General features: G+C 43.7%; 1 protein-coding gene across 2 annotated transcripts in view; it reads left to right on the forward strand.

Annotated features, from left to right (window-relative positions):
* The window catches only part of GPR132 (G protein-coupled receptor 132), an 87,040-nt gene extending 65,924 nt beyond the window's left edge, over positions 1-21,116 (forward strand). Inside the window, exons 2-3 of one of the 2 annotated variants that reach the window (XM_082318616.1) lie at positions 3,464-3,591; positions 17,658-21,116. In XM_082318616.1, coding sequence (XP_082174742.1) covers positions 17,682-18,782 — 1,101 coding nt within the window. In that variant the 5' untranslated portion in view covers positions 3,464-3,591; positions 17,658-17,681 and the 3' untranslated portion in view covers positions 18,783-21,116. The remainder of the gene's footprint in view (positions 1-3,463; positions 3,592-17,657) is intronic. The other variant, XM_082318617.1, reaches the window with a different exon arrangement.
* Positions 21,117-26,608: the final 5,492 nt, after the last annotated feature.

Genomic DNA, 26,608 nt, shown 5'->3' on the forward strand with positions numbered 1-26,608 from the left:
TGCAGAGCTGTTATGTAAGTGTGACTCTGTGTTCATTTGTATGTGGAGTTAGAAGAGGCAGATGATCTCAGGTTTCCTCCATAGGTTTTTGTTGGTCACAACCAGGGGAAAATAACACTAGCACAGAGCATTTTCATGTGCAGTGGAACAGAGAAATGCCAAATATCCTACCTGCTTTTCTCTTGATATTTTCATGAAAAAGAAGAGTGAAAAACTCAGTCTGAAAGTCTTTCAAAGACACTGGACCCCATCAGTCTTCCACAGTTATTTCTGTTTACTGGTCAATGGTGCACAAGCATTTTCTCTATCATAGGACTGTAAAAATCCCCCAAAAAAGGTCTGTGTTATGCAGCAGTGAGCTAAAACAAAGCTGGACTCTTTTCTCCCTTATTCTTTGGATAGTCACTGTACCCCAGTAGGAAAGTGATGAAGAGTGTAGAGAAGACATCTCGTATGCAGCTTAACTTGCTGAAATATGCTACCTTGAAGGCAACTATCTAAATAGCACCCAGCAATTAAAAGGTAGAAAGAAATATGCTCAAAATGCCCAACCTAAACTCATTGAGGCTCAAAGAAACAATTCCATTTTACTTCAATTGGATTTAGACAGGGGCCAGAGGGTTTCTGCCTTCTGCTATAAATGGCTCTTTACCTGAACTTTTTTCTGCCTGGATATGACATGACTACAACACAACTCAGGCCAAAATTTATATTGCTGTACTGCTTGTATTATCTCTACTGAATACAGACTAAACTTGAAATGTTTGGTTTGTTTTTGCCACCCACGGAAGCACTAGCTCTGTTTCCATCTCCAGTCACAGAAGATCTTGTCAAAAGTTTTTGAAAGCATCTTCCAGTGTGAAATCTTGGCATCAGTCTTCAGCTTGCTAGGGCAATGATTGTGGGTGATGTTGATTGGAGCCATGTTACTGAGAGAAGCATGAAGCAGCAGTGACTAAATAGTAATGTTTTTCAGGTTCGTTTGGAAGATTCAAGGGCACATAGACATGTTGTCTGCCACTTCTCTGTGGAGGACCACACAATTTTCAATGTTTCACCATAAAATCTAGTTGGCAAATTCATATGTGTCTCAATATCCCAAACCCTATATCAGTGTGTGCAAATAAGCATCACAGAGAGCATAATCAGGCAGGTATTTGACTGCACAGTTGACTGCACCCAAATGGGAACTGTGATCTGGTACATCAAAAATACCACAGAGGAGCTCGCTGGTGTCTACAAAAACTCCAGTTCTTCAGGACAGAGAGCACTCTCCTCTTTTCTGTCCCACATCTCGGAATGAAGAATGGTCATCTACACAGAGAAATCAGTCCTAGCCATCTCAGAAACATTATTCTCATCCTTCTTCATGGTTTCCTTTGGGTTTGATATCTATGCAGAGGAGGACAAAGATGAAATCGTGGGTTTGGAGCAGTGCACAGACTAGGTCCAGCACTATGTCCAGCCAGGCTGAGCTGGTATAGACAGAAATTTCACCTGTTCTCCTCCGCAGATGGGGGCTACCAAGCTGGCTTCAGCCTCTTCTTCCCCAGTTCCTTCTGGCTCCCGAGAATGAATTGCTCTTCACAGAAAGACCCCTCCCAGAAACGCTCTTCAGCAAAACTGAACCAAAGTAACTTTTTCACCCCAGAATGAAAACACATGCCAAGCATTTCTTCAGTTTTCCAGAAGAAATGTTTCACTTTCAATACAGCTATCAAAAGTAAATTCAGTTATCTGCTCGCCGTAGGTTGCCACCCAGTTCCTCCCTGTCCTGCTTGAGCCCCCAGCAGTCTGCAAGCACTGGCAGATCCTCACGGGGTGCTGTAAGCACCTCACCACAGGTGGAACTGGTAGAAGTTGATCAGGAAGTTGCCTGAAAACTTAATAAATCTGGTCATAACAGACTTTCGCAGGGTCACACAGAGCATCTGCAACAACACATGGAACAGGTCTCACAAACAAGGTCTAGGCTGGCAACAAAACATTGGGATCTTCCTCCTTCGCTTAGAGCCTGAGCTAGGGCACTTGGTAAAGCTCATGTGCTTCTTCGTATCAATGCTCTTTACCATTAAGGAACTCCTACAAATGAACTCTTCTTCTCAAAGCTGCTCAAACCAACATCTCATCTTCTTTAGCATTCTCAGCCTTTTCTAGCATGACTGGCACCAGAATGGTCTTTCCCTCATATCACCACCCCCTTCTATTGGGCTCTAATATTGTTCCTCATCCATTTAAATACCTAGCCATTTCATACATATTCGAGTGAATATATGTGTAGCACCCAGAGTGGGTATTACCTCCACTGTACAAATAAGGAATAAGCACCTACTGCAGGCACTCTGTTCCTGACAGAGCCTGGCAGCCCAAGCCAGTTGGGTCTGGGGCAGTTCATTGGTCTCTGGTCCCTCCAGGGCATGTTAGCACAATGATTAAGGTGTACTCCCAGAACAGGAGTCCAAGAGATGAAACTTCTGGTCACAAAGGGAGTCTGGCAGTTACATGAGCTGATCCTACATCTTCTCACCCCTGTACAAGTGACAGAATTTGAAAGCAATCACTTCCCTTGTTAAGGCTTTCTTTTCTCTTAGCTGCTCTTCTGACTGCGCTGGTCAGTCTCTGCTTCCTCCATCAGCCAGCCACAGCAGCTCATCGTGCTACAGCTACACATGCCCAGCAAAGAGCCCAAGCATACCTATACATGTCTCACAGCCCTGCTCGCACAGCAAGAGGGATAGATTAAATGGAGGCTACAGTCAAACAGCAACAGCCCAAACTCCCCCAAATTGGGCTGTGCTGCCTGGTTTGGCAGACGGGCGCAGGAAGCATGGCTTTTCTCACAGGCCCCCTCCTAAAATGCAGCTGTCATTGCTGAGCCACTGACTTGCCAAAGGCAGCAGCCATGTGTGGCTGATCTCAAGTCCACTGTGCAAGAGTGTGGGCACTATTTCGTATCTGAAAGCAATACAGGGGACAGCAATGAGAACAGGCTGTTTCAGAAGACTTTTTGAAACCTTTGACTTCGCAGTGATGTTGCAGAAACTCTTATATCCTGCATGCTCTGCTTGGTAGAAACATCATAGACCTCAGTCCCTGGGCTGCACTTACACACAGACCCACCAGCAGAATGCTCTTTATTCCTTCTATCTTCCTGCTAATTCCACATTTTCTTGTCCTGACCTTTTTTTTTTTTTTGCGCCTGATTATCCTCTACTTACAGTAACTAACAAATAATTTCTTCTGCCTCTTCTCACTCTTTCAGTATATTTTCAGGAGTGGATCTTCCCCAAAGAAATCCCTTGCCATAGATGTCTTTTTACAATGACTTTCTCAAGTAATGACAGGACTAAGATTTTCAAGGCTGGGGTATTCCAGTCACCTTCCTATCTGTAAGTGTACGTCTAACTACAAGTGACAAATTTTGAGAGCCTGATGACGTCATGAGCAATCTACTTTCTTCTAGCTCACGCCACCTATGACTGTACACAGTATCGTTAGCAACTTCCTGCAGTTTTTACAGAGCAGCCTGTGAGTACGGCACGAGTTGGAGCACTTCATCGTCTCCTCTGCAAAAGCCAGAGAAAAAAAGAAGTAAGTGATTTCTGTCCTTGAGGCAAGGCATTACTTTTACTTAGCAGTATTTTGCTTTGTTCTGCTTTGATTACTGCTTCTCCATGCTGTGCGTTTGTGCTTCAGAAATGCAGACTCTGTTGATGTTTCACCGTAGTCTACATCTCCTTGTGACTGATAGACATAAAGCGTTGTTGGGTCTGTATTAATTAGAGCTCATTGCAGCTGACGGAGTCTTTGCTACCTGTCTTCCCTACAAATTCCCTTTCCTATAAAAAACATATTTCTCTCTTACAAAACAATTTTAGTTCCAGTCAGGGATAGATAATTAGGATTGAAGGATTTTGGCAGGATACAGGTTGCTGTGAGGTTAGATTTAACTATCACTGCAGATCATGAGGCATGAATACATATTTGTATTAGAAACAGGAATGCTGGGCTTCATTTGGTAGACCATAAGGAGAATTCACATCCAGCCTTTCCTCTCATCCTTACCTTGCTGGAAAAGCAAGACAGGCATTTTATTGTGATGTTTACCTGCTAGTCTAAGGCGACTGGATACAGTACATTTCTTCTTTTTCACTATCTTTTATTCACACAGTACTGCTGATCTCTGGCACTCAGAAATGTGGAGAATGAGCTAAGATAATTTTTTTTGTCAAATATTTTGGGAGTTAACCTGTTTCTCTGAGACTTCAGAAATACTGGGACCATGCTTAATGCTCTCCTCAGCAAACCAAAGACCTTGCTTTTAAACGAAAGCTGATACTCCTTTGCATTTAGCCTAGCCGTTATTTTGCGTAGTAGCTGCAGCTTTATGTATGTGGACCACAAGTCTTGTGATAAAGTCACAGGTTGGTAATAGCAATCGCACCACACTGGCAGATGGGCAGAATGAATCAGATTTGGTTCCTTCCTTGGAGACTTTAAAGGATCCTACTTTTGCTTTGAGAGATTCTGAGATCGGAGAGGATCTTTCCTACGCCAAATAAGATTTAGCAAAGGGTAAACATCTTACCAGAGCTGGGCTGACCAACAGTTTGACTTGATCAAACTGAATTGTTTCCTGAATTTAATTTCTCATAGGGTCTTCTTGGTTAGTTTTCTTCTCCCTGTTACCTCCCCCATTTGTCTATGTTTATGTTGCAATTGAAGGTACTACAGATTATAGCTTTTGGCTTCTCTTGAAATTTTAACATAAAGTTTGCTATTCTGCCAAAGACCAAGGAGCATCTGGGCTTAGTTTTAACCTGCCCTTCCCAGAATCCCATTTAGATCAGCTGCCTCAAAAACAGCAGTTCCTTAACTTCGAGTAACCTCATTTGGGGCTGGGAAAGAGGGAAAAAAAAACATTTATTCAGCCCTTTAGCACTCTATGGGCAAGGCTGATTTTCTTCTGAGGACTCTTCCACAGATCTGTTCACAGGACACTACATTTAAACAAATACTCACAGTGTGAATGGAGCACCCCCTCTGTACAGATTTCTGCCTGACACTCAGACGACTCTTCCAGGTTCAGCATTTCGCATGCCTCTTGGGGAGATATTGATCTTACAGCCTCATCATGATCACACAAATAGCATTGCTGTCAAAGTAGAAGTGCCCGAGGGCAGCGTTTCAACTATCTCAGCTGCCTTGACAAAGCTCAGTCCCACTTCAGAGCTGAAATGGAAATTTCACAGCTTTGTGCAGAATGATTTTGCCCTCCCAGCTAGGTTCCTTCATTTTTGTATCCAAGGGGCTACAAAAGTGCATGTAAGTCAGTGGTTCCCACACCAGAAAGAGTTGGGAGTGGGGAAGCGGAGAGCAGTATTGCTGCAGTTACAAAGAGGGTCATGCCACTGCCCACATTAGCTGTTGTGGTCCCAATGCAACAGGAACGTGGCTGGAGTGGCAGCTGCAGTGACTGCTGCACCAGATAACATGAAGACAGGTTTCTGTGGCTGCTCTCCATGACTTAGTGCCTGTACATCTGGCCTGAGCTCAGCACAAGCTCAGGTTTTGCTTGCCTTTTTTTGATACTTAGTGCAAACCGGTTGTGTTTTCAGTGAGCCATGGGGTGTAATTAGCAATGAGCAGTTCAGTGCAGTTCCGTCTGAGGTTGTTTTTATCTCCTTTGACCCCTTTTCCCTCCCTGCACAGGCTCAGCTGCCTGTCCAAAAGCATCTGGATATCTCCCCACTGCTCCTGGCTCCAGGGTTGCTGTGCATGTCTCATGCATGGAGCCAGGACAGTTTAACAGATAGGACACCTTATGTCCCTCTGCCACACGTTATTGCCTCCTGAGTGGGGTGTGCCTCACTGTCCGAAAATCACTGCTTTAAACTGAACCCTTTGGGGGCCAGTGTATATGGAGGAATGCTATTTTTGCTTAGCCCTGCCTCCTATGCTGGGGCTATAACGGAGCAGTGGAGGAGGAGGTAATCAAGGATCCCACCATACTAGCAGAAATCCCATCATCTTTACAGCTGCTTTCTGTAGAGCACATCAGGCTTGACAGAATCTGTCTCTTAGACTACCGCCACTTTGATCTTATCTGCCTTCATGAATCAAGGCTATTTTTAAAGCAGGGTATTTAGTGCAGACAGATACTACCAAACACATCTAAGATTCAGAGCTGGCTGCTGCTGTTGGAGGAACAGAGCATGTAACAAAAACGTTCTCCAAGAACCAAATATCCTGCTGTGGAAACAATGTATGATTTTGATATAGGAAGGACACTTTGGGGAATATCTAGTAGCTGGGATTTTTACATTAATATCTTCCAGGGTAGACTCTTAAGTGTTGCAGCGAAGAATGAGATGCTCATTGTGGTAAATGTACAAACAGCCGGAAGAGAGGGCAGCTGAGTATTTGGACAAGACACTACGGGGGATTTAGCAGACGTGAGTGGGCTTACAGAGACGTCAGAGAAATGTGTAGGAGCAAAGAGGAACCTTTAAGTATCACAGTTTTTGCTGACATAACTAAGGTCTTCAGGGGAAAATCCTACTGCTGGTATGTGAACCAGCTAGCTATAGGAGGTGACCCAGATGGCAAAAAAGGAAAACCGTAGTTCTCCAATTAGTTGAGAGTGAATCACAGGACAAGAAGGAACAAAGAAATTGAGTTTCATGGTAAATGGAAAAGGAGGAAACATTGGTGTCTGAGTTCAGAGCACTTGTAAATACCACCCTTAACTGCTCTGTTAAAAACAGGATTGTTTCAAGTATAGAAGGCACTGTGGTTTCCAAAAGGCTTTGCAGATCCCATCTGCTGAGACACATTCACTTTAGACAAAAGTAAAACAATTTTGAGGGGAAACTAGCTAGACTTCTCAGTGAGAAGCAATATGTCAGTGAGCCCAAGTCTGGCAGGTCACAAAATTATTTTGGGCATTTTTTTGTTCTGGTTTTCCCCAGCAACTTCTTTAGTACTAATGATGCTACCAGCAGCAGCGCAGCTCCCACATCACAGCACCTCCCACACAGACCCACAAGGGCAGTGTCAAGACCTGTAAGTCCCCCATGGGAGAGAGTTAATTTACAGTAACAAGGTCAAAGCTCAACACCATGCATTTTCCTACTACTGGCAAAGAGCGGCCATCCTGTCTGTGCTCACTCTTTTCAGTACAGCTAAGCCACACTCTGACTGGGGGATTTCAGAGGGATGAAAGGGACAACCATATTTTGGGGATGTAGGAAAAGCCTGTGATCCCTGTCACTGTCGCTATTGCAACGGAGGTGTCAGTGCAGGAAGGGGGGAAGCTCGTGAATTTGGGATTTTGATCAGGAGATGTGTCTGGTTATGAATAAATATCCTCTGCAAGTGTCACTGCCTGGTGGCAGTCCTGCCTGGACACTTGTCCCCTGAGCCAGCATCCTCTGGCTTCTGTGGGAACTTGAGCGACAAAAGAGGTATGAGTTACCATTTGTGGATCTCCTGGGACAGCAGTGGTTTGAAAACCATGGATTGACTTGGGACAGAGGCAGGGAAAGCTGCAGCAGGATGGTGAAAGGCAGGAATGAACCATGGCAGTGCAGAGACCACATATAGGGAAAGACAAACCCAGGCGACGACAGGCTGGCAGTATGCGATCAGGTCAGCAATGGAGGACAGAGCCCAGGCAGGGCTCAGCAGCGACAGGCCAACAGCATGCAGGACCAAGCTGCAGTAGGACACAACCCTTGGCCATTAATAAAAACAAACAAATGTAGGGAAACAAACAGAGCCGTTGGCCAGCCACAATCCACAGCCACCTTACAGACAAGCAAAGCAGCTTACCACAAGGTAGGATAACTGCATGGTGACTAAAACGCATGCCTCTGTCCAGCTCTGCTACAACAACATTGCTCTGTTCATGTGTGGCAGCAATAGAGCCTGAGGTCCCCAAAGCCTCTGTGGGTCCAGGAGCACAGAGGTGCTGGGTGCCAACTAAGGGCTACCACAAGCCATAGGCATGGCTATGCCATTTCCACGCTGATCACCCTGCCTGCCTGAGAGGTAATGAGATCGAATGGTCACATCTCCGGACATGATGCTCCTCCAAGCAGGGACAAGTCTCTCTCTTGGCCACAGGGTGGCTGTGATTGTCCTTCACTTGTTCATGCACAGACTTGAAGACCTTTACTTAAGGCATTAGTCCAGGTGCCACATGTGTCCACCTGCTGACATTCACTGAAGGGTGAAAAGATGTACGGTCTTAGTCCAGAAATCTCCAGCAACTGCAGGTGAACAGTTGCTGCCCCAGAGATGATTTTGACCATGACAGTTTGGGGTGAACACAGCTCTAGTACAGGCCTTTCTGTGGCTCCTTGTGTGTTTCTAACCGGAGGTGCCAGAGGTTTGGCAGGAGTCTCCTGTTTGAAGGCTTGGATGACTGAGGCCCAGAAGAAGGGGGAAGGTGTCCATAAGTAGCTGCTGGGGAGATCCTAAAGTCTAAAGGATGACAGAGCACCCCTTTTTAAGGGGTACACCTGTCGGTTTGAACATAGGTCTTGGTGCTTCTTTGTTCAGCTGCTTGAAGTCGGATTTTCCTTAAAACTGTCAATTAGACACACTCAGCTCTACCAGTGTGCCAGCACGGCCAGATCTCCTTGCCTTGTTAAAACAGCCTGCTCCCTGATACCCCAGCCTGCTCTTTCGGCAGTCCAGTGCAGTATTCACCCACGTGTAAGCCTTCAGTGACGAATCTGCCAGCACTTGGCTGTGTTTTGACATCCAGGAGCACCCCAGGGCAGGTCAGAGAAGCTGTGCATGGGAATCCCCCCCTCTCATCTCCTTCTTCCAAGACTTCATAGTTCCAACACGAGCCAGCAAGAAAGTCTGGCCAGTTATGTTTCCAAATGAGCCACTCGAGTAACAGAAGCCTTATTTAAATAGCCCCCACAGCCAAAGATATCAATTAGGCTGTGATAGCTTTAGAGAGGCATTGAGCATGAGTGCCTGCTGGTTTGGTGTGTGAAGGTGTGTGAAGAAGAGGGTATGAATCAACAGAAAAAAACTCACCAGTCTCGGGGCTGCTTTCAGCTCTTCACTTTCATGGCCACTGCTCCAAAATCTATGCTTTCCTCAGCCTTTTTACTTGAGGGGCTTTATAGTTTAGCCTCAAATTTATGATGGCATTTCTGGGGTTCCTGATGGCTCTCCTGGCCATGAAGCCATTCCTCTGGCTGTGGGACCTTTTCTAGACAAGCTGGTAGGTACCGATCTGCCCTGCAACAGCCACTCTCTGATGCTTTCAGGGAGGACTGAGAAACTTTGCCAGGTCCAAAAGAAGTCCCAAAATCATGAGTCATGGCCTCTGAATCATGAGACTGGGGAAAAGAGTCTACTGGTACCAGGGGATTTTGGGTTCTGTTTTTCACCTGTGAACATCCCCTATCTACTCCGTATGACACATATGTAGTTTTACCTACTTTTAGATGTGTTGAATAAGATGGTTTGAAACCCTGAAGCAGGAGGTTTCCTTTACACATTTCTCTCTTACTTGCCTGGCATTCTTCTCTCCTCTGCAGTCCCTCACCACGTAGTGTAACATGGCACTAAGACACCCAGTTTATGGGAGGATCACAATTTTAAGCTGGGTCCTTTTTCAGCCCTGAATTATGTGATAGTTCACTCATACCTGCTTATTTTATCAGAATAGTATGGTTACCTGTAGACTGTGGGAAGTGGGAAGTGGATGTCTGGATCTACGTAAACGCCCACACGCAGGTATTTAAAATCTCTAGTTGCTGAGAGTTCACATCTATGAATAGTGTATCATGAGACAAATCAAACACCTTCTTCTCATCAGAAATGATTGCTGAGTTCCCCTCCTCAACGGCAGATGATGAATATCTTCTGTCTTCTGATAAAAATCTTTTTTTAATAAAATTGCTTATATCTGCAGTATAGAGTTAAATATTAAGGCTGTATAACTAATTTCAAGGTCCTGTTGCTTCCTTACAGCAGCTATTTTCAGCCTACAAATGCTCCATAACTTGTTTTAACCAGCACTAGTCAACAGTGGGATTATCTGCTTTCACCACAGTGCTCTCTGTCCAGTGTCTCACAGTTGGAGATTAGCATAAACACTGACGCAGAAGTGGTTGCTTCTAGCAAAAAACCTACCTGAACTTCAGGTGACTACACTTGGTGACCAGACCAAAGCATATGCCATGCCTCAGTTCAGCAGAACACTGCTTAGAGGTCTGTCTGGTTTTTTGAGAGTCTTCTCCACAGCTGCAGCAGCCAGGGAGCGTTCAGAAGAGGGTAAAACTCAAACAGAAATCTAGCAAATACAAGAAATTTGCCACTTTCATCTTTCAGGAATCACGTGGAGATTTTTTTCCTGACTAGGCATTAAAGCTGCTTCATATGGTGTTTATTTGTTTCTGCATTCAAATCCCATCGGTGGTTTGCTTCTGATCAAGCTAGGATGGAGGCAGATATTTTAAGATGGAGTTGTGCTCAGGCTAGATTCACAGTGTAGTCCTGTAGCTTTAAAACAGCCTTTTTTCTCTACAGAACTTTGAAACATATAGTTTCAAAATTACATATTCATATATTATATTCAAATTTGAAACTATATAGTTTCAAATCCCACTATCTTGTTTGTGTCAGTAAAAGCGATTGGTCTGCTGGGTAACTAAGTGGAGCCATTGCTACTTTTCCTTTGTATGCTGAGACTTGCTTATAGGAGTGACTTCATCTACTAATTTTTTTATTACTAATGGGGAAAAAAAAACCAAACCAACAAAAAATAAACCAGTTCACTGACTTGCTGGGCTAATGGGTCATAATCTATTTTTATCTATAAAGATATCACAAATATTTTTCCTACTTTCAAGAACAGCAGAGCAAATAATCCATGGCAATTTCTTACTTTCTGTTAAAGTTAACAGACACAAAAGCTAGTGGCTGTAAAGTTTAATAGTTCATAAAGTTTACAGATAGGTAATGTAGGTTCTGCATGAGAAAGAGAAGCCCAGGTTCAGAAGAGCAGTGATATTGCTGGTGATGAGCATTGTAGGTGGCCTATCTGTCATATCTGGGAATTGATGTCTTATGATACTAGATCTGAGTGGTCAGACTGACATCGTGTTAGTACTCTTGTGTCAAATAATTACAGTACCACATGCTATGAAGGAAAGGACACAAAACCCCTCAGGAGAAACTCAGGTCCTGTTTCACTGAAGGTTGATTTATGCTTTAAAACATGCAGGTTGTCAACCTTTCCAAATATTTGGGGCAGGAAGGAAGGTGTGAAGGGATGGTTTGTTTTTATCTTAACCACTATGACTTTTTTTTTTAGTTATTCTTAATATCCACAAAAACTCCTCAAAATTTTCAGCTCTAACAATAATCCTTGGCATAGAAGGATGATCAGAAAATTATTAGAAAATGAAAAATATATAAATAATGTGCTCTGATGATCTAATTGTACTCATGTTATGGATTTCATTGTGTCTTTTTTCTCTTCTGTCCCTCTGTATCTCAGGTGAATTAATCCAAAGACTTTCAACCAGTGATTTGTTCAACTATTGTGCTTTTTTTGACTTCTCCCTCTCTTCCCTGTAACTATCTGCAATTTTCTTTTTCACCTTTCTTAATAGGGGTTATTTTTATCACTCCAACTTCTCTGTTGGAAAATGAAACAGTTTTACATGAGTAGCTCATAGACAAATAAAACAAAAAAAAGGCAAAATAAAGCCTTTTTGCTTTCCCCCTTGTTTTCACTTCCCTCTTTACACCTCAGTGTTAGCAAGAACACTTCAGTCTCTTGAGGGAAGACCAAATATTAATGCAACTGGCCTGAATGAGCAGCAAGAGCCCCTAGTCAAGTTTCTGCACCTCTCAGGACCCTTTTCTGCTTCATTCAGACTCCAGTGAAGAACTTAACATTCACTCTGAAGCAATAAGCTCTAAGCCGACAGGCTCACAAAAGTCCACACACTTTTCAGCGCTTAGCAGTGGCATTTTCAAGGCAAAAGAATTGAAGAGAGTGATGTGGGTAGAGCTGCTGTCCACCTCTATGTGACTCCAATGGCCAGAGGCACTGCTTATCCAAAGTGCTCTGCTTAGTACTTGCAGCATCCACAGAGAAGGTGCCTGGCTGGGTAACTTGGCTGCAAAGACCCCTAAATAGTCAGCAGAGATGGCCAGTGCCTCTGGAGACTGATGGAGGGTGCAGCTCACGCTACGGCCGAGCTGCTGTCAGTACAACCCCTACCTCCTCCTTCGTCCAGCTGCTCCACTCCTGGCCATGTGCTACTTCCTACTAATTCCCTTGTGCCAGCCCTGGTGCTGCTTTGACCCTAGTGAGCCGCTTCAGAAAGGTCAACTGGTGGGCAACTGACCCAGATGACAGAAAAAGGGGACAAGTTTTCTGCTAGCTTCCCACTCTGTGCATGTTCACTGCAGGGCCAGGTGACCTACTAGTCAGGGACAAGGCAGAGAGAAAAAAAGGCAACAGCCAGGCTGTAATTCTGGCCTGGCTGTGATGTGAAATCCTCACAGCATCCCATGCTCATGATTTCATCTTCCATGAGCTGTGTAGGGCACCTCTGTAGGATAGTTCCATGCTCTCTGATGCTGGGTAAGGAGAGAGGACAGATGACCACCGCACAAGCTCTCCTGCACAACAAAGAAGTGTTTTGGCCCCTGTCCACAAGATGGAAGATCTGATTTCTAGACCAGACACGAGTTTGGTATTTGAAATCTGCCACTTTCTAGGAAAGCCTGAGAAAGAGCACCTTTCCACCCCTCCTGGTAAATCTGGGCCACTTGCCATGAGGAATGCAAGGTGCACTGGATCAAAGAGAAGGTGAGGACAGGGCAGTCAGTCTCCATCTGGTTTCACAGCCCTGCTTGGTGGGTCTGCAGCAAGGCATTTCTGCTGCTTTCTCACCACACTCCAAGAAAATGGGATTTCACACCCGTCATGCCTCTTCCGTCCACAGTTCTTTCTACTTGGCCATCTCCAGGTGCCCTGACCTTTTCCAGGGTTTTCTCTCCATAAGGTCTCAATATATTAGAGCACGTAGGCACTCCATTTTAGGAGTAAGAAATGTAATTATCTATTTGTCTAACAGTGTGAACATAACAACATTAGAAATGTTAGGCCTACCTACCCCAACATTGTGGCTATAACCTAGGCCAAGAGCAGATGTCCACGGAAGAGGGTGAATACAAAGCAGGCACACAGCAGATCTTCCTTAGTGGATTACCCCATCTTCCAGTGGTTTGTGCTCAAGCGCTTCCTCAGCCACAGCTGACGTCTCTGTCCTGGAAGATGAGGTGTTTTGCACGTCTTGAAGGTGAGAAACATGCATGTGCTGACTGCGGTTAGTTGTGTACTGTGAGTCTCACGGAGCAAGAAGCCTCAGAGTGCTGCTAAATATACGTTGAGCTGTTGATGCAAAACACAGCCGGGACATGATGTAGCATCTAGTAATGGTCAGTGAGCCCAGTGGAACAGAATAGGTCACAGAAAGGTGAAAACAGCTACTTTAGACAGGCTTTGCTCAACTAAAAGCTACAGGACAGCTAAGAAACCTAACGCATTGAAACAGCTTGTCTCTCACAAATGCATTCTTGGATATCACTCATCCTTGGCATCACAGCTACGTTTGACCCTTTATAAATGCTTGAAAATTGCTGGAGGTGGCAAATCTCTTAAGTTCTGCTGTTCCAACCAACATTTCTATCACTAAAACTGCTCATCACAAATATTAGCGAAAAATGAACCCTGAAATGGTGTATGTTTTTTTCAGCGGTGGAATTATTATTATTTTTTATTTGAATGAACATCTGAGATGCAGGTTAGCCTGCTCCAGTCCTGCACCAGTGTGAGACAACAACAAAGTCCTCACAGGTAACCAGCTGCCTCTTTAGATAAAGCAGTACAAGTATGAATGCTACATTCAAGAGATGTGGAAATACATCCATCACAGCCCAGCCACCACAGAACAAGACAGAACTGGGAATCTTCTGGGCTGAGCCAAGTATCAAAACAGCAAACTCTAAAGGCCTGACAACAGGATGAAAATGTGCGTTCAGTTGCAGAGGGGCGATGTCACAGGGAGAAATTTCATCAATTGTCTGCTGAGTGTTGCTTTCTGATCTTCAGTTTAAGGAGGAAACCCCTCCGCAGGCCTGGAGAGCTGAGCAGAGACAAGTGAAGCTCAGAACTGGGGCTGGATGCAGGGGCCAGGGCCAGAAGACTCTTCCCTGGACACGGCAGAGAGCCAGGAGAAAGTGAGGGAGGGAAGCAGATGGATGTCCTCCTCTCCTCCTTCCCGATATGGGGCTGAGACATAAAGCATTACTGCTGGGAAGGATCCAGGCTCCTGAGATGACAGGCCAGACCTTCAGGAGAGGCATTCAGCACGTGGTTTTTCTCTACAAGTGTAAATTCACGTCTATGGCTGCACTTTGCCAGTTAAGGCTTTGCGCTTGGCAGCTGACAGTCATTTAAGGGTGAAGGTCTCTTCAGCTCAGTCTCAGCCCTGTGGCTTAGGCCATATGCCAAAAGTCAAGAAAAAAAAGCATGGCCCGTGCAGGCAGCTTAAAAAGTCACAGGCATCTCCTTCCTGAGGCTCACTCACGGGTGCCAAGCACGGGAAGGAGACTTGAAGCAGAGCAGGAAGGGTGGAGGCAAAGGAAGGAGGCGAGACAGAGAAGCGTTGGAAACCACGTGTCTACGGAATAACTCTTCTACCACTTCCTTCCTGCCCTGCACCATCGCCGGCTGCTTGCTGGTGAGACAGGTACCGCCGGGGGAAGCATGCCTTCGCACAACCAGCGGCGAACAGCAGGTGTAAGCAGTGCAGAAAGGAGAATATTCAGACAAACACAGAGTCAAGAGAAGTATGAAAGGCCCAGGGGGAGGGGAGGAGAGTGCACCTTCAACCACTCTTGAAGGTTTTTTTGCTAAGGTGCGAGAGGTAGACAGCCGCTGAGTAACCAAGATGGCATGCAACTGTGCCATGTCCCCGCCGTGGCTGCTCCCATCTCCCTCATGTATAAGTTGTATTCACCTGCTGTTCTTCACCTTAGAAGGGAAGGTCTCCAAGACCGCTCTGTGGTGTGCGGGTGTACAGTAGCTCTCACATCGGTCAGACGTGTCTGAGTCGAGGACAAGTTCTCGTATGCCAGATCCCAGGTGAGGTCTGGGTGGAGAACCGCTGCTGACCCTGAAACCGAGCACTGTTTTTATCCCCTCTAGACAGAGGTTTGGTAGGTGGCCCAGAGAAGACCCCACCTCATTCACCAAGGGTGGCAGATGCCCAGAGGCAGCAAAAAACTCAAGTCACCACCAGCCCTTATCGCAACTATCGTTTTTCTAACTTAACACCAGCTCTTAGTACACTTTCACTGCTAGGAAAGAAGGGAAGTAATTTTACATCCTCCCACACAGAAATCTTTCAGCAGCCCTGCTGAGTACTGTGCCGTCTTCCCCCCATGCAGTGAGGATCCTCTTCTCCCGTCGTTCTTACGATGGGACATTTGAAACTACAGGAAACTTCAGATCCCCCTTGAGAAGGCTTGAACATACCCACCAGGCTCCAGACAGTCTGACTCTCAGACGTGGAGGGATGTGGCCCTCTGGCAAGACGCTTTGGCCCAATTAGCGTGGCGACCGCTGCCTGCTAACCCTCATCAACGAGTCAGCACGCAAGTGGAGCATGGTTTGCCACAGGGGGAAGTGGAAGGTAGTCGCAGAGTGCGGTCGCACCCTCTGGTGTACTTACACACACAACCCCCCATCTTCTCAGTTCCTCTGTCTGTGGAGGCCCCTTCCAAACCTTCTCACCCCGGGAAACGGCTTACGCTGCGGTCGGGGATGGGGATGGCTGGTACTGCTGCCTGTGCCCCGCCTGCTGGCTTGCCAGGACATCTTCACTCAGAAGCTGCTGTCATTGAGCAGGCTCTGACTGCATTGGGGTACTTGCTGGAAATGAACACCTCTTGGCAGGGGCCAGGAGAACCTCTCTTGGTGTTTAGGGCTGTAGCTAGCACCACGCTGCTGTGAGGGTCTCGCAGGCTAAGGCAACCCGTGTCCATTTCCTCATACCATTCTCATCATCTGGACCTGACTGCCCTTCAAGCTCTAGGGATCTTGCATGGCAGGTGCTCTTTAGGCATTCAGGGTGGAGCTGCTTATGCCACCCCAGGGACTGCTCTTGTCCACATGGAGGGGAAGGAAGGTCCCCACCAGCTTGTCCACCCTTCCAGAGATGCAGGAGACAATCCCACTGCACTGGGAACAGACTGCTTCCCCTTGGTTTGCTTGAGATGGGCCCAAACAAGCAACAAATAAATGTTCCAAGGCTGCTAAAAGCTACCTTCTCCCCTGCATGAACTCAGGGTTAAAGAAATTGCTCATACACAGTGTGAACCAAGAAAGCTCATGCCCCTCCTCTGCCTGAAGGGACTCAATCTCTGTCAACATATCTCCTCCTTCTGGAGTTAGCTGACTGTTGCCTGGAGCAGGTGTCCACCCCATAAGAGAATGCCCAAAAGATTAAGCCAAACAACACCTTTTTTTGTCAAGGTTGTTATACAGGGGACACCTGCAACTCATAAATACAGAAAAATACTATTTTTAAGGGCACACAAGACCATTATGGCACACCCACCTCCATATTCCTCTCTTCGCTTGGCGAAGACTTCTGCATAGAAATCATCATGTGACTTTGCAAGAAATGCTTCTCCTAGCACTACTTAACACTAACCAAATACCAGGTCTGCTCTTGTGTATGGTTATCTTGGAAAGGTGGAGTTTTTTGTAACCACACCTCTTCAAAGAGCATTAATTTTCTTCACCTCCATATCTTAAATGTGTGTCTGTTCTTTTCTTTTGTCTTGCTGATTTCCTCTAACTGCCCATATTTCCTGTTGTTTCCCAGAGGCATCATGTAGTAGGCAGTTTCACTGGTTTACTATGGTGGGTGTTATATAGCACTACAAGTTTATGTTCTTCAGCTGCAGTTATTCATTAAGAGGAGGGAGGAGGGAAGTATGAATTAGCTAGATCTGAACCACTATGTTGTAACACATTGTGGAGGTACACTGCAGTGGCCAGATTCTCGTTCCTGTATGCTATGTAGTCTCAGACACATCAACTACCACCACCCACTTCAGACAGTTCCCCCATATGACTAACCATAAATGACAGCTTCTTTTGGAAGTCTGCCTCTGAAATCTCTACTGTTTGCATATTTTGTTACTCAGTTTGAAAAAAAATGAAGACTAATACCCTTAATTTCCTGTGGGAAGTGACTTTAGTAACTGATCAGCAGCTCTGTCTTATTTATGAGGCAGCCTTGTTTAGGGACAGTCCCCAATACCCCATTTTAGTGAATAGGCATGCTGTAGTCAAGAAATTCCTTGTGAAAAAAGGCACTTTCTCCTGGAAGTAAATCAGACCTGACTCTCAGGAGACACTACAGGATACCAGCAGGTCTTGGAAAACTTGCCTGTCTTAGATGCCTCCCCAAGACAAGCATGCCACTTGTTGCCTTGACATGTCCTGTTGGCATCTATGGGACCATAATCTTTACTGATGCATTTTTAAGTGATGCAAATGCTAACTTTCCACCTTGTCTTCTGATTCTCAGGAAACACCAGCTGGAAAAAGAATAATGGAAAATTGTACAAACACAACCAATAACTCCTCTTGCACAAAAATTCCCCACGAAGACAGCAAGGTACTCCTGGTTGCTGTTTACAGCATCGTTTTTGCCATAGGCATTCCAGCAAATTGCTTAACTTCACTGCTTACGTTAGTACAAATCCAAAGGAAGAAAGTAATTGCCATCTACATTTTCAGTTTATCATTATGTGAGCTGATGTATTTAAGTACCTTGCCTCTCTGGATTATCTACGTGAAAAATGGACACCAGTGGAATATGGGTGGAAATGCTTGCAGAGTAACAGGATTCATCTTTTTCTGCAACATCTACATCAGCATTCTGCTTTTGTGCTGCATTTCTGTGGATCGTTATGTGGCACTGGTGTATGCTCTGGAGTCAAGGGGGAGAAGAGGACAAAAAAAGGCAGTCATAATAGTGTGTATTCTCTTTGCTGTGGTTGCAATAATCCACACTCCTGTATTTCACATGGAACATGATATGACAGCGAATAACAAGACCTGCTTTGAGACTTTGCCCCTCAACATAAAATTGGCTTCTTTCAGCTTTGCCAGATTCCTATTTGGATTTGTCGTACCTTTCACAATCCTCATTTTCACAAACTACAAAATTTTCCGAAGTACAAAAACAAGCAGCAGCTTGACTTGTCGCCAAAAAGCCAAAGTGAAGTATCTGGCTATCGCCATTATTGTCATTTTCCTGATCTGCTTTGCTCCCTACCATGTGGTACTCATAATAAGAGCCATATACTTTATGTTTCATCAGAATTGCTCATGTCCATTTGAAAAAGATATATATCCAATTTTTACAGTGTTTCTGTGTTTAGCCACTGCAAACAGCATTGCTGATCCAATCATCTACGTGCTGGTTAGTGAAAACGTCAGAAAAGATTTTTATAGGACTCTGAGAAGATGGAGATTGAACTCATCCAGGCTGAATTCATCCATTAATCATAAGACAGACAGCATAAAATTGAAAACGTCAAAAGAATCACAGGAAGCAGGGCTAAAGGAAGAAAACAAAGAAATACCAGATTCATCGGACCTTCAAAAGACCTGTAATAGTGGCGAAGACCAAGAAGGTGGCAGCTAGCAGTTAGCTGCTGACACAAATAAGAAGTTCCCAACACCAGCTGTGGGCAGCAGACAGCAGCACATGAGTATTTTACATGCTGACGGCTATAGGAAGTTTTGCCACAGTGCATGGGCCAGCAACTCCTTGAGGACACTATGGGAACGATACTTCTTATTTCTGTTTGTCTCCTACGATAAAGTTTGCCCACCAGCATCATCGGTGAAAATATTGCTTTGCTAAGGACATGTGGAATAAACTAAGTAATTTACTTTGACTCAAATTGAAACCTTAAAAGCTTATTTTTTGGACTGGCTCTTTTCCTCATAGAAATTCAGAACCAGTTTTATCTTCTGAGATGGACAAAAAAAATCCCTGCTGAGGAGAACAATGTAGGGCCCATTCTTATGGTTGAAATTTTTAGTTCTTGAGGAGGTACATGTTCAGATTCTCATACACGTACTCTGTTGTCAACGTTTGTGGTTAACCAGTGGAAAATATTAAAAATGAGGAAGTCTTTCAACAAGAGCCTTGAAAATTTTCCTAATACTTCAGTATGCAGCTTTATCTTCCTTGCACATTCTGGGGAGAATTAAATGGCAAAACAGTGGCCTGAAAACACAGACCAACAGTACTTCTACTGTATTAGTCAAGATCCTGCACTGTCCTGAAATTCTTAAAATGTACCATTCTAATGCTTGATATTTTACAATTAGTAGATTTTACTTACTTTCCAGTTAAATCTGGAATGCACTGAAGTATACAGAAAATTTATACATTTCTGAGTGGTGTCATGGACTGTTTTTATGCCATCTCCGAATGTTTGTTGAACTTGTGTTTCATTTCTGTCTAAGCTAACACTTCCCTTTTGGTATTGAACCAACTTTTATTGTGTAGGAGTCTATATGAGTGTTAAGTGCCCTACTGGCAAGGAAGATATGGCGGTGTGGAGAACACAGTCCCTTCTCCCCATAGATGGGAACTCCCTTGGACACGCCGGTGGTGCATACACAAGACTATGCTGGGGCAGATTTCATAGTTGCTGCTGCCGCTTTTGCTATGAATAAATTATTGATGGTAGCTTCCTGTGCCTTCAAACTAGAAATTAAAAAATAAGAATGATGCAAATCTGGCAAGATTTATCTAAACAGCTTCTTCATATTTTTATGTGATCAAAGTAAAACAAAGATCATGAATCAGTTGGATGCTTATTTGAGTATGAGTTTGTAAAGTGTTTCACAGCGTCATTCTGCTTCATCTGTAATGTTGTATTTCTGTAATATTTTTAAATTGTCATTAATGTTGACATTTCTGAATTGAACTAGCATTAGCCAATGTTCACATAAATACAATACTTGTTAATGTTTTAAAATTGTCATAGGTGTTTCTGTATGTTATGCTTTATTTTTATACACTTTTCCAAAGAAGCATTGTGCCAAAATGGCATTTCCTCAATTTATTGTATTTATGATATATTTACTTTTTGTATTATTTAGTGACTCCTCTGGCATCCATCTATGAAAGGCTTGGGTCCTCAAAAGTAGTTCACATAATACTGAATTGAATAAGAGATTGTTTCCTGGAAAAATGTGAAATTCTGTTGTGATGCTAATTAACAAACTGTATTTTTGTATTTTCATATGCATCCCAGAGATCAAACTCTCCAAGGTATCAAGGAGAGATCTGCAAAGTGCTGAATATCTGAAACATATTGCTGAAAATCAAACTTTCCATTACTAAAAAAATCAGCAGCAGGCGTTGCTCGTAACAGCCCCATCAGCCAGGGCATTGATGATTAATCTCTGAAGGCGCATATGCAAAATGTCCCAACCTCAGGATTTTCATAGTCTAAATGTAAAACTCTGATGAATAATAGCAGTGAACTGAGAAGAAACCAACTGATTGAAATGGATGCGAATTAGATATTCACCTCAATGAATTTTGAAATCTCTCTGATGTTTTTCTTCTGATAAAACATGAATGTCTTTAGAGCAACAAGTATTGGAGCCCAGTGCTGTAGGTGCAAGGGACAGGGATTAGCAAGGTCTGATGGTCTGATAGGTCTGATCTCTAATTCTTTTGCCTTGCCTAATTTACATGCTGTTCTAAATTGCTACATTGTTATGCATCTTCTTTTAATGAAAATCCTTGGAGCTTCTTTGTTCAGGTGCACTCTGAAATAAAAGCCTCAGGGGTGACAAGGCCCTGTACATCCTGATCCCACTTTGAAGATGACCTAGGTGATCTCCAGAGGTGTTTTCCAAACTAAAATATTCCCTGACAGGGATTAGGGGTCAGGTACCAAGCAATGTATCCACATGGGAAAACTGAAAATCCTGACTTCTTTGGATAAATGGAAGAGCAGCTTTATGTCTCAGTGAAGACATCAAGAAATGCTATTTCCACGTTGTTAAACTAAGCCGACAGTTTCTCATGTGATAAATTGAAGCATGCGATCCGTTTTGTCACACAGTATGTGACTGTGCCGTACAGGCAAAGGAAGGGTGTCAGCACTGGGACACTTGCTAGAGACACAGCAAAGGACACTACTCAGGTCAGAGCAGATCTGAAGGATGGACTGATTGTGTGGATCCTTCCATCCTTCCCTCCTGCAGGGGCAGTACCAGCGAGCCTGCAGGGACTGCTTTGTGCTGTGAAGAAAGGTTCACCCACTACATCAGATCTGCAGTCCTCAGCCCAGCTATTTGGATTTGTCCCTTGACTTCCTCAACTCAGCTTAAGCTATAAGATGCCTTGGAGAGTGTACAGAACCAAACCTAGGCCGTGCTTCCCAATTTGATCTTTAGACAGCCAGGTCTCCACATGTATGGCTCAGAGCGAGCACGTCGTTCGCCAGTGTAACGGGAGTGAGATTCAAAAATTTCACTCTCTTTTATCTTCAGCATTTACTCAAGTATAACTTCCATAATTTGATTTAAAGAAGAGTGGGCTACCAAATAAATAAAACATGATTTTATTTTTACATGTGTCTCAGACATTCATATGTACCTGGGAGATAAATGGATTGCTGATTACTGAAACAAGTTTGCATACATAAAAAAGTATGACTGTGAAGCATGAAGTGAATAATTTCTGGCTATGAACTAGAGCTGGGCAAACTAGTTTTTGCAGACAATATATCTGATTTGTTTGTTTATTCATCAATTTTACGTTATTTCTAAAGACTGCATTGTTTAAGTAATTATTTGGGGTAACTCACTTATAAAATTCTATTCCTGTTTAAGAAATGCTTTCACATTCAGTATTAAATTTTGCTTCAAAGGGATAGTTATACAAAACAGGCAAAAAAAACCAGATACGAATGAACTCAGACTCTCTATGCGTGACAAAGTTTCATCTGCATTTGGTGACCCTGTAGCTGGTCTGATTCCATCCCTGCTATCACGTACAACCCAATGTCGAATTACTGTTGGGTAGTGAGTGACGAAACCTGACTCAGAACCAGGCTTTCAAAAACGTCCACAATCTAACAGCTTGTCTTCATGAGCATATTGTCATCCTACAGGTCACGCTGTGCAACTGGTCTTTTAGGAAACGTCCTCTATATAGAGAAATGATGCCCAAGCTGCCTCACAGGTTGGAATACCCGTCTTATTTTCAAAGCAGCACAAACTAAAGGTAGCAAATAAGGGTCGGAGGATCGCATCAGAGGGATGCAATCATTTTTTTAGCCTCTTGTGTGTGTAGAAAAGCATCCAGGTGGCAGCCTCCCCAAAGCTGCATCTCCCAGCACGTCTTCTGCAACTAGTGTCTAGAGACAAGGATGTGATACCTACCAGTCCTCTCCATCTCTTCTAGTCCCTCCTGGGGTGCTTTGCATCCCACTGCACGCCCTCTTTCCCCTGCACAATAAACCTTTGCACAGGAGAGGGCGTTTCTCATACCCTATTTGCGCCAGGGATGCAGCATGGCCTCATCATGCAATCTTCAAGTGAAAGGAATGTGAACCATAAAAAGAGAAATCTGTTACCTCAAATTAGACTAATACTAATATCCTGGTAATAGATGTTAGTTTCTGCCATCATGAGCTATTGGTAAGAAAAAGTAGGACTCTAAACTCATATATCTCATCACTGTAATTCAGATCACTGCTAACTTCTAGGGTTTTACTCTCTTACTCCATCCTCTAAGAAATGCTCAGAGATAATGAAGGAAAAACCAGCCTTGCAGACAGATGGAAAGTCTGCTGAGGAGAGATGATAAGCTACGTGGTAAGAATTTCACAAAAAATCACATGAATATCATCTACACAAGCAAGCTCAAAATAAGCCTTCTCAGTACGCCATGAAATGATCCATCCTGTTTGGCAGCCTCAGTCTGTGACAGGGCCCATGCATTTCAGCCTGTGATCATAGCGCATCCCCTGTATGTTCAAAGGTCTGTCTTGAAATATTTTCTTGAGGGAGGTGAAGAATCAAAGGGAAGAGAGATACTGTGGGAAAAGGGTGTTGTACGATATATTAAGTCCTGAAAAGCTTTGTAAAACTAAAGTCGCAGATGTTCTGATGAACAAGTATGCAAATACCCGAGTGTTCAGAAAGCTACTTAAAAATGCATCAGCCTGTATCATAGTTCCCCATTTGTAAAATGGGACACTTCTTCCCTTGAGCATTGTCTGTCTTCTCGGTTTAAAATACAAGCCCTTGCAGGAGATACTAGAAAGAGTGAGCAGGTGCATCGTATGCATATTCAGAGCTTTCTGCAACAGAGCCATGAATGGCGTGGAGGCAAATATAAGGTACTAAAGCACAAAATCTAATGAGTCAGCACTTCCAGGGTCAGATTCAAAGCACTTTATTTGCTTCTATTTATGCTGGGGCATCAGAAAAAAAAAAACAAACATGAAGACTTTCATTTTAACTTTGGCTCTCCTTCTAGGTAACACGGGCACTAGACCCTTGGGGACTTCACTGGGATTCCTCCTCACTCTGGTATTTTGGTGTGTGGGAGGTATTTTGTTGCTTCCAAAAGGTAGGAGTAATACCAATCCACAGAGTTGACTTCCAGACTGGAAACACTCAGGGCCAAGCACTCACAAGGCTCATAGTACCTTTCCAGGTACAGGACTGAAAACAATCAGTAACGCTAATAGCATTTGCTGTTGCAACTTCTGTACACAGTAGGCCACCAGTAATAATCTCTAAAATCCTTAGTGCTTTGAGATCTATCCATGTTGACACTGCCTCTCAAGCTCTTCCCTTCCTGACACTGTTTCTGTGGGCTGGGAAGCACTTTCTCAGCACCAGATTTCTGGAATGGGTCTCTGACAGTGTGAGCCTGATGTGCTTGAGGCAACTACTGCTTACCTATTTGATTAATTTAGGGGGGTTTTTTTGCCTTTCTTAAATCTAGTTGAGAAGACTAGGCCCACACTACCCATTACAGGTAGTTTACATTCTTGTATGCTTGACATTTATAGGTGGTGACCTGACAATATGTTGGATAAAAGGTATTAAAAAAAGTCCTGTAATTTTCCATTTAGCTGCTTGTACGGTTCCTGTCTACCTCTAATTCTTTTCTTCAAATCTTTCCTAAAATAAGGCTTATGAAAATGGACAGTGCATAGCTCTCAATGGAATGGTGCACTTAACTGTATTAACAGTAATAGCTGTGTCCCAAAGATAATAAATGCACAAGCCTCAAACTAAACCCAGGACTGGATGCAGCAGTACGCAAAAGGGAAGAAAAAATGTACATTAAATAACAAGGGAACTCAGGAGTATGACTGACTTCTTGCTTTCTTGACTGTTACTGTGGGAACGGCCCGCCAACAAAAGGCAGGAGATTCTAGCCAGGCCAAGTACAAATCTGAAGTTTCTATCAGAAACCAGAGAAAGGGGGTGAATGGGGAACTTCCTTTGTACACAGAGGTGTGAAGCAGCTACAGACAGACTGTAACGTAATAACAGAAAAGATTTGATGGGAAACGAAAGGTCAGCAGGTAACTTCAGTATTCTACAAAAGCAGAATTCAAAGGCTTGTGTGATGTTATAACTCAGCAAGGGGCTTTCCCTAATGAGAGGCTGAGCGGACCCTGCTTGCTTTATTCAAGGATGAGTCACTCCCTCTTCTGACCAGAAACGTTCCCCTCTCATGAGAGGGAAAAAGCTGGAAATCATATTAAATATTTGTCTTTTCATTTTCTTAGCATTCAGTTTCAGATACTAGAACCACTTCTTAGTCAAATTCCAAGATGAGAAATAACACTGTACAAGGAAAAATCACAGAAAATAATCTTTTTTCTCTGGAGGTACTGAAAACCGTTACAAATAAATCAATGTGAAGTTAAACCAAAGCTGTGAAACCAGCCCTCCTCCCCTGAAGGCTGTGGAAAATTGAATGTGAATCTGAACTTTTTTTGCTGGCCTATAGTTTTAGATCATAAGGACTTTAAACCTTCAGAATTTGGAGAAAATATTATTTTTTTATGTAGAAATGTAGTTTGGACATATCCTTCCATGATATAAAACAATATTAATGTAAAATCCTGACTTGTCAGTGCTTTAGCATCATATGTCTCATTGACCAACGTGTGGAAAAGCTTTTCTGAAAGCAACGTACCATTCAAACATTCAACACATCAGTCAACTATGAGTCGTGAGTCTACTGCCTCTGTTCTGAACCACGCAGGAGAAGTTTCATTTCAGAAATGACACTGAGAAGTTAATCCCCCTTTTCTATACTTCCAGCTTTTGTTTTGGATACATTTCTTTGTGTTTACCAGTGTAATTCAAGCCCTGATCCCTTTTAAGACACGGGATGATGCTTTTCCAGGAGGTTAAGGTAGTCACAAGAGGGCACCAGACTCTAGCCTATTTCTCGTGCTGGCCATGGTGAACTTCACCGTAGAAGAAAAAAAATTACTCTCTCTTATATCTCTTAAGTTCTCAGCCTGTAATCATAAATTTGTAAGGCTCTGTGCTGCTAGGTAAAACGGTCCGTACAGACACGTGTGTCTGTGCTCATGCTTACCGTACAGATAGCTGTTGAGGCAGACACAAGATTGGGTTATAACATTTATCCAGCTATGGCAAAAACATGCAACCTTTTACAAATGATGGCTACGAACAGGCAGAAAAACAAGAAGCAAAAAAAAACAGAACTGAAAACAAGCAAGGAAAATCACAGGGAGAAAAAGAGAGAATCAATTCCCTTGCATCACACAATAAAAAAAGAGAGGATGATGGAACTTGCCAGGATCTGTCCATGATTCCCTGGAGAGGATGCAAGTGGCGAGAGGCAAACATACCATCTAAGGCTTTCAGCTGAGCCAGCTCCTGCGGTATCTAAACACCCAGCAAATTCTAACAACTCTTTCAGGAGCCCCCCTCTGCCTCCCTGCCTCGGCAAACCACTCCACATCGTCCTGCACCACTGCCCACTGCAGCTCCGCTGACTTTATCCCAAGTCTGTTGGCATTTGGTGCTATTTGTTAGTCAGATTAAGTAAGGCCAATTAAAGATTTATTACTCTGTTAACATTAGACTTGTTAAAATGATTGCTGGGAAACCACTGGCTACCGACAGAGCACCAGGAGACATCAGTTAACATTCCTTTATTGCTACGAAAGTCAAAGCTGTCAGTCCCGTCAGGGCACAGGACCGGAGCAGAGAACAAGACTAGCTCACAGCCTGTTATCTGTGTTCATACTCACGCTTCTAATTGGGTTAACTCTTTAACCAGATAAGGCAGACAGGCATTAGCAATCATTCTCTTGGGAAAAAATAGGGTAAAAAAATACATTTTTAATATGCCTTTTCATGCCCTAGCTTACCTACTTCTTATACTCATTTTTGGATACCCTCCCTAAACTATAATTGCTATGT

Source organism: Platalea leucorodia, assembly GCF_965183815.1.
Source record: "Platalea leucorodia genome assembly, chromosome: 7".
Classification (NCBI taxonomy): Eukaryota; Metazoa; Chordata; class Aves; order Pelecaniformes; family Threskiornithidae; genus Platalea; species Platalea leucorodia.